The sequence below is a fragment of the Haliotis rubra genome, unplaced genomic scaffold (assembly GCF_003918875.1).
Source record: "Haliotis rubra isolate DU_JTF1 unplaced genomic scaffold, ASM391887v1 Scf592, whole genome shotgun sequence".
Classification (NCBI taxonomy): Eukaryota; Metazoa; Mollusca; class Gastropoda; order Lepetellida; family Haliotidae; genus Haliotis; species Haliotis rubra.
In genome coordinates, this window is record NW_025767293.1 from 219,109 (window position 1) to 228,543 (window position 9,435).

Here is a 9,435-nt window from a genome sequence, read left to right on the forward strand (position 1 = left end):
ACATACTTTCTGCTGTGATTATTTATTTCCCTCTTTACATTACAGTTAACGTTCCTATTCCGCTTAACAGGGAAATAAAGCATCAACGATAAGGAATGTTGTAGACTGAATTCATGTTTACAATGAGTGTGGACTTTATAAAATGTTAAACATAACCAACGTCTTCAGCAATTAAGTTCAATTTTACCTGCACCGTTTTGTTTAAAAAATGAGGTATATTATACAAGGCCTGTGAACTGTTAATAGTACGGCAACATCTAATATGGTATTTCTTTCATTAAAGTGAGAAATGGTGAAGAGGTTTGATTTTGTAAAGGAAGATAGTTTTCAAAGTTTGAAAGAGAAATAACAAAGACAAGTGTAAGGCAACGTATATCCATCTGTTGTTTCACACTGAATGTCCAACATGGTCGGTGTTTCCAGTGAACAATTTCCTTATGTAGTGATCGCCCCCGAACACTGTGTCAGGGGCCAGTGTTAAGGAAATATAAAGCTCAGTCGAAACCGTCTCATTAATACATTGACCTGTGGTAGTGACAGACGGAATTTCATACGAGTGAGTGAGCGAGTTTAGCTTTATGCCACTGTCAGCAATATTACAGCAATATCTCAGCGGGAACACCAGAAATGGGCTTCACACATTGTACATATATGGGGAATAGAACCCGGGCCTTCGGCGTGACGAGCGAACACTTTAACCACACGGCTACCCTCACCGCCCCACACAACGAAGTGATATTGCAGGATAAACGTTATGTTCTAAAAGAATAAGATGTGTGTGTTAAAAATTGAAGAGCAATCCTTAAACGTGACTTCATACGACAAGGTATTTGAACCTGGAATAATCACAAACCATGAACGATAACTGGTTTTAGCAACCCGTCTTGTAGATACCACTTGTATTGACTTGTAGTCTTGTAGTCATCACATGTGTTAACGTAAGTGAATGATAATGATTTTATGCCGCATACCTTTTATTCCGGCATATTACATCACGGCGATTTCACCAGAAATGGACTTTACCTCGAACCCGTGTCTTGAGAGCTAGGAGTGAAAACCTAAACTACTATGTTACCAAACTAACACAGCGTTAACGTTAATTTGGTACGAGGAATAATATAACTCAAAGAATGAAGTCTTCTGGAAATATATATACTAATATATATACGTTTGGTGTTTTTCAGAAAAGAATGCAATTCGCTAACAGAATAGAAAGCTGCGTCTTCAAGATGGAGGTTCAGAAAACAAATTAGGTTTGATGAGATTGCCGATTAAAACACAACTGGATGCTGACGGCGTGGCAAAGGGGTTATCTTCGCGTGTGACTTGGATGACGTTTCTTCCTTACCAATCTCAGGACACGTGTCTCCTGGTGTCAAGGTGAAGGTTACGTGTGTCTCCTGGTGTCAAGGTGAAGGTTACGTCACGCCATGTGTTCTCGATGGCGATAAAGGTGGTCAAGGTGAAGGTTACGTGTGTCTCCTGGTGTCAAGGTGAAGGTTACGTGTGTCAAGGTGAAGGTTACGTGTGTCTCCTGGTGTCAAGGTGAAGGTTACGTGTGTCTCCTGGTGTCAAGGTGAAGGTTACGTCACACCATGTGTTCTCGATGGCGATAAAGGTGGTAGCGTTGTGACGGATCCATACCGTACTGTTTCTGATGATTCCCTGAGCAGCCGACCTTTCCTCTAACCTGTCATAGTTGTTTGATAGGGATTCAGAAACACAACACATGCTCAGGACAAAATCGGAATCGTACACATATATTTCAGCACTATTAAACCAGACGATATGTTGCCAGAGTGAGTGAGTGAGTTTTACACCGCTTTTAGCAATATTGCAGCAATATCACGGCGGGGACATCGGAAATGGGCTTCAAACATTGTACCCATGTGGGGAATCGAACCCGGGCCTTCGACGCTTTAACTACTGGGCTACCCCATTTCCCCATATGTTGCCAGAGGTATGCAGAATTACATGATTGAAAACAATGCTACTACGTATCGTGGTCTGGTAGCTACCCTCGTCTATCACATACATGTACTTGGGTTGAAATGCTCCTCAGTTCCATCCCCGGAAGACATACTTATATTATATATACTGAACCGCTAAAGAAACGCGACACCGATAAAGGTTTCGTAAACCACACACTTTAATTCGCTCTAATTAACAATCAAAACGGAGGATTGCGTTCAAACTTGAGAGTTATGGTTGACACATTTTCGGGAATCACATTTAGAGTTCACACTACCCAAATCACCAAAAATGGTACCAATAAGATACCTCAAATTCAGTATGGTGTGTCGCCTCCATGGGCATCGATGACGGCGTTGCGTCGTCTGTACATGGAATGAAGTTGTCGGCCTTGGTTGGAGGTCGTTCAGTCTTGTTTGAATCTCAACCCAAAGGTGTTCTATTGGACTTAAATTCGGCCTGAGTGCAGGTCGGTGAAGGGGTTTGGATGCCATGTTGTCGTAGGAAGTCCAGTGTTGCTCTGGCAGTGTTGACACGAGCTTTATCTTGCTGGAAGATGTGATTTCTGTGACGTTTAAAAATGTGGTAGAAAGTGGGGTCTTATAACTTGGTCAGTATAACTAGCAGCTGTCACGCCATTTCCTCGTCCTGGACCGAGATTCTGGAACACCACGGGGCCAACTCTCTGGTTCAGATAGATTGCACCTCACACCATGATGCTTGGACCACCCCTCGAGTCTCTTTCAACAATACCCGCATTGGATAACCGTTCCCCGCGCCTTCGCCATACTCTCACTCCGCCATCGGCTGTCGAAACACAATATCGGCTTTCATCAGTAAAAGCACAGTTCTTCATTGTCGATAACGCCAATTGCGATGCCGAACTGCCCATTGCAGTCGGTTTTAGCGGTAACGAGCGGTGGGGACAGGACCCACCGCACTGCGTGGACGGTCTTGGATGCTGTTAATGGCTTGATACCGTTCCTGCAGTCGGTAGATTGTCCTAACATGAAATTAAAATGATTGGCTACCCTCCGTGCAATCTGGCAAACTTGCAATCGTCCCAAGGCTTGGTTCCTTTGATCTCTCGTAAGTCGTACCATGGCGATTGTGTCAACACAAGAATGATTTCAAGTGAGTTTGGGACTCGCTTTCAATGGTAGGGTTGTCACGAAATGCACGTGCATTTTCATTTTCACGAATGTCATACGGAACCTTTTACCACGTCTGTCTTTTTTGCTACGTTTGGTCGATATGCTTGTTCATCAGAGAAAACACTGACGTTGGTAATAACTGTCAATTTGGATTGAAAAACATGTTAACTAAACGCTGCAATCATACAAAAACACCACATTTTGCATTTGGTTTTGTAAAGTCGCGTTTCTTTTTGCGGTTCAGTATATTACCTTCGTTGCATGTATGTGTTAATAACCTTTGCCTAGGCCCCTGTCAACGGATCTTGCAATGGGAAAAGGAGGATGACGTTTTTAGTTGACATTGCTGGTTTTCCCTGGTCCATTTGCCGCTGTTTCCTTTTGTGTCCGGTTTTATCAAATGCTCGAAACAGGTTAATCTCTTGCTTTGACATTATATGTTATCGCTGTGGAATTGTTTCTTTATTTTATCTCGTTCTATAACTTCGTGTTCATGTTTGTATGTATCGATAACATTGGTTTTAACGAGACTTACACTACGCGCGACAACTAAGTTCGACAACTGACACATATATTGTTCGAGTAATACCTAGTAGGGCAGAACATAATGTCCTATTCACAAGCATACACATTCAATCACGAGCAAATACGGATGTTAACAGGCGTTCGCAAGTTGTTTGTTTGTTGTTTGTCGCCAGCAATCGGCAATATTCCAGCTATATGGGGGCGGTGGGGTAGCCTAGTGGTTAAAGCGTTGGCTCGTCACGCCGAGGACCCGGGTTCGAATCCCCACATGGGTACAATGTGTGAAGCCTATTTCTGGTGTCCCCCGCCGTGATATTGCTGGAATATTGCTAAAAGCGGCGTAAAACCAAACTCAGTCAGTCAGTCAGTCCAGCTATATGGCGGCTGTCTGTACATGATCGAGTCTAGACCAGACAATCCAGTGATCAACAGCATGAGCATCCTGGTGAGCGTGTCCCATTTCGCCCGTCATGAAGGAACTCAGTACGTACTTGTATGTACCCAGGATGTCACAAGTACTCGTTGTCGGTAAACATGGGCAACAATGTGGCGAAAACTGAAACCACAGGCAACGTTTAAATGTTTCCTTCTAAACTTCATCAAATGTGTCGTACTTTCATAGTATGGCATCGAAGATTCCAAAACAGAGTTGTGTAAATACAAGACTTAATTTCTGTCAGAAGTAAGTACCTTGTCATTTATATTTTGCCATTGAATTTGATTCTGTTACCAGTATGTTTATGTAGTATGTTTCATACATTAGTCCATTATCCACGTGTATATTCCATACATTAGTCCATTATCCACGTGTATATTGCATACATTAGTCCATTATCCACGTGTATATTGCATACAACTAAAATGCTTATGCATTTGATAAGCTTGTTACTCGTCATTCACAACAACAACAGTGTAATAACAGTTCCTTACCGCTAACACCCGGTGTCATCACTGATTTTCAGTGCTCCATTAATGCTATTTTCAATGCCAGGTTGCCTTTACGCCATATGGCCAATGTTTCGCTGGATAATCGGAATTGGTTACTCCTAGGCCTTGCCTTGGCGTTATGTAGATATTATCGACATTTAGAAATAGCATTGTGCGTATCTATTTTATTCGTTTCCTTATTATTTTTATTACTTTCATCATTTATGATGATGTCAAGCATGTACTGCATTTGCAACAATGGAACAGAAATAGGGGCTCCTTTCACGAAGCAACCATTACTAAGGTTAACCTTAACTCCCATTCTTTAACAGTGCACTAAGGTTACCTTAGTGACTTACGATCACCTTAGTCCTTCGTGAAAGGAGGCCCTGGCTCACAAGTCCACAAGTTAAGGTCGATGTTCATAACGTGTCCCTATAAACATTTTTAATGCATGGTCCACTTTCATAATATTCACTCCCTATATGTCATCGGTGATCCATGTGAAGTATCTCCGGTTATCATATATACAAAGAACTTAGTTAAGCACCCCCTGATTTTTTGCAATGATAGGTTTTCAACACGTACATAAAACGTTTTCTGGCCCGTATGAACCTTTGACCAATAAACCGACAAAATGGTTGGAATCAATGTTGATTGTATGGTGACAATTGCTCATTTTAAAAAAAAACACCGAGTGACTGGTTTACATAGAAATTTGTCTGTACAAGTATGGCCCTGGGATGTTTAATGTTGGATTTATTGGTGAATGTGAACATTCAAAATGTCATTTTGCGTGTCTTACACGATTCAAGGTCAATACCGAATATAACCTCCATGTGACAGCCAGCAGTCACCTCCTCATACCCCCTGCCAGCCTATTGATCCGCTTAAGGAGCAGTCTACGCCATTCCTCGTGTAAAGCAGCTTCCAACTGGGAACGGTTTTGTACAGGAGGATCCATTTGTTGCACACGACGACCAATCGTGCCCCAGATCAGTTCCAAAGGGTTCTGAACGGGGCTCATTGAAATCGTGAGATAGGTCATGGGGCGCTTAAGTTATTTCCAGTTGCATACACCCGTGGTATAAACCTGAATACCGTTCCTTTATTAGCATTATCATGGGGGTGGGGCCGCGGGGGTAGCCTGGTTGTGAAAGCATTTGCTCTTCACGCCGAAGGCCGGTTTCGATTCCTCAATTGCATACAATGTGTGAAACTCAAACCACTACAAAGGGCATTTGGCTGCCAAACAGTATGCCGTTTATTAAAACTTTCTCTAAGTTGTCAACGACGTCGCCACTACCACCAAGTACAGATAAACCTGAAATAGGTAGGACTGATGCAATGTTAAAGGATAGCGTGTCACATTGATATTTCATGATCATCCTAAAAATCGCTAAAGTTAGGATTAAGCCGGTGTGCAAATGTAATCGATGATATTTTTCCGGTCACAAATTAATATATACAAATGTAAAAGGAGAGAAGTTCATTTCAAAACAATAATTTCCAAGTAATATTAGTATTCATATGAATATAAAAGAAAGAATGCTGCAGCGGACCAGAATATATAACTCCTGCCAGGTAAATGCAAATATTAAAACACAACTCCGAGTAAGAGTACAGTCAGTGCCACGCCCATTTTGAAAGTGCTAGTTTATCTTAAGATGATTCCATGATGTTTCGACAAAAGATAATAAACTCTCTTTTTTGAAACTCAATATAATATATTCACATTGACATATTTTTGCTGATTACGGGTAAAGATGTGAAGTCTTACTAACTGCTCAGTATCATTATGTAATATTCTTAATATTGGGACGAATCCACACAGCAACAAGGTCCTTTCACTTCTAAGACATCCCCCCAAAATTGTTTATGTACATACGTCCATTTGAATGGACATCCCAGCCCCACCCCTCCTCCACTTTTCCCATATAAATCTAATGATCAATGTGACAGGATACATTTACGTATTCTCAGTGAGACGATTCCCTCTATATGAGAATAACGTGGTATCATGTCATATCCCACGGAGTCACGTACACACGAGTATCCATACACGTATTAACTAAAGAAAACAATGGGGCAAAACTGTTCACATCCGCGTAAAGTTGAGAAAAGTCGGCCGTGTACGAGAATACAACGGAAACGGAAAAGTGACAGGTGCATCCAAGAAATGTATTTTTAATTTTAGTCTGTCGACAAGTTGGGTTTCCGATATATTTTTGAAAAAGATATTTTACATAAGTAGCGAACTGTATCCAATTTTGCTATTGTTAAAAACACCTGGCATTGTAACTGTTAGTGCAGTCAAAATCAGACAGCGATATTATAGGCTGGTTTACATGACAGGACCAGAACCATTAAGTGAAGACTGACATGGGGGAGAGAGAGAGAGAGAGAGAGAGAGAGAGAGAGAGAGAGAGAGAGAGAGAGAGAGAGAGAGAGAGAGAGAGAGAGAGTACGAGAGAGAGGTGTTATATTAATTGCTTGTATTTTCATTTCCAGTGAATAACATCATCATTGCATGGACAATTGCTGGGATTGGAATGGCCCTTGCCTGTTTCTTCCTATTACTATATCTATGCTTGAAATGGTAAGTCTTTCCAAATAAATCTTGATTTGTGAAATACGTTTTCCCTATGGCATCAACAGATAATATACGCACACTGGAAATGATACCTTTCACAAAGTCGTAATAACTAAAAACGAGACAAAAGTGTGACATGGATTCTGTTACGGTTTAAATCAGTGACCAACCAATAATAATAATAATAATAATAATAATGAGTGAATTTGTAACGCGCCAATCTCACGCCAGCTGGTATGCTCATGGCGCTACAAGTAAAGTTATTTCTTGCTTTTGTTTTAAGTTTTACGTTGTTTGTGATAGTATATGCCGTATGTATTCATTTCTTATTCCAGTAAAGACAAGTGTCACGGATGTTCAAGATTTGCATCAGCCTTTCCATCAGATATCGCTACCTTCTACAGGCAAAACTCTTGGGTGGACTGTGACCACGAGTACGAGCGTATAAGCTTACAGGACAGGTCCCGGGAGAAAGACACTGTATGCAGCAGTCTACAACCGCATCATGAGGCGCGTCCGGGTGGGGAGAAAGGAGAAGACTATATAGATCCCCGAGCTTCATCATCAACAGAACATGTCGTAGATGATGTTAGGATATCCAGGTTATCCCATCTTCTGAGAACATCGTTCTGGAGTAAAACCAACTCTGAGGAGGTTTTAGAATCTGACCACATACCAACATGTGGAAGCAGCGGGCAAAGGAGAACTCGAAGCTGCCGCAAGGTGAAGTCAACTGATATTTGTTCGAATACTCTCACTGCGGGGCATTTCATACCAGACTCGGGGGAGATTCGTGCACGGGGACTACCATCCGGAACAGCAGAAACAATGCCGGATGTCACAGACAGCATGGTTGACATTTTTCAAGAAATCTTCAATCCTTCCAACAACACTCTTAGAAGCCTGCTTCTCAGAACAATTCACCCCGCAACTGAAAAAAATAAAAGTCTATCCAAACGTCTCTCTAAGTCTGAGACAGATGTCACCATTGCCAAAACATTCAGATCGTTCGGCAATACAGACTACGATCCCTCTACAGACCCACAAATACAAAGTGGCGATGATGACCATTATGTCGCTGTCTCCGATATCAGAGTAACGCCTATACCAAAACGACGAAAATCATTGTCCCGGAAGAAACACATCCTTGATGATAAGCAAACGGAAAACGAGTCTGAGCTCAGAAAATTGCCCGGCAGAAGTTTAATTAAATATATTACAATCCCCATGTTCGAGGAAAGAAGAGAAGCAAGTATGCCTGTTCCGAGATCCAAACCCATGAGCCCCAGGCAGTGTCAACCAAGCAGCATCTTCAAGACTTCCTCTGACAAGAAAGGAGGTGGTGAATCTCCCACAAATCGTATGATAGAGGAACACGTACAAGCACCTGCGATGCATCTTGACACCTATGAAAATGAAATCCTAAGTGGAGTAGGCAGTCAAGAGAATCCGCAAAGCTTTCATGGATCCTTCAGGCGGAGTGTGCAAAAAGCAAGAAATGCTACATGTCTAGACGGACAAGCAAAAACAGGAAAAGAATATTCGAACGTAAGGATGGTCGTGAAGAATTTGTCATGCTCAATCGAAAACATTTGAATGGATTCAGAATTGTTGAACACTTGAATTGATGAATAATGATTTTTTATACGAAAAATATTATTAGTTCACATATATATGGTCTCCTTGTTGAGTAGAATATGACCTTCGTGTCCATTGCCAAACCTTTTGTAGAACACATGGTGTCATCACGGATGTTTACTGATGCACTCGCATAATATTCACCACGTTAGGCCGTATCAAATCTGTTGGGACAGAAAAGTGAGACTGGCTATTTCTGGGAGGTATCGTATCTATATCACCCATATGGGAAGGAGGACACAGGGTAGTATTGTAGTCCTTAGGTAGATTACACCTTTCGGAGAACGGTGATTGGCTGATTATAGCCAATGAAGTGAAGCCGCATCATAAGCGTAGGGATTTGGGTATTCCTTACATCACAGGTTTCCTCATAGAGAAACTGGTGTTTTCATTTTAGCGGGTTTTTTTATCGAAGACTGATACGTGTAATAAAAACAATAACCACCTCGTGACGGGGAATGACAGATGATCTTTCCCTCGTTATATTAATTTTGTAGTATTAGTTATTGTCTAAATATTTGTAAAGGACGATCCATGAGGAACGTGCGGTCGTGCTATTTATGTTTGTTTATTTCTTGTTTAACGCTGCACTCAGCAATATTCCAGCTATATGACGGCGGTTTGTAA

The 9,435-nt window shown here is 41.5% G+C and overlaps 1 protein-coding gene across 2 annotated transcripts; it reads left to right on the top strand.

Annotated features, from left to right (window-relative positions):
- Positions 1-4,225: 4,225 nt before the first annotated feature.
- Positions 4,226-9,435, top strand: LOC124255100. 2 transcript variants are annotated; one of them, XM_046688941.1, is made up of 3 exons: positions 4,226-4,332; positions 7,089-7,176; positions 7,506-9,435. In XM_046688941.1, coding segments are annotated over exons 1-3 (1,350 nt in total). In that variant the 5' UTR covers positions 4,226-4,331; the 3' UTR covers positions 8,767-9,435. The 2 variants fall into 2 exon arrangements, with proteins under 2 accessions (XP_046544897.1, XP_046544898.1); XM_046688942.1 differs by lacking the exon at positions 4,226-4,332 and having other exon boundaries at positions 7,040-7,176.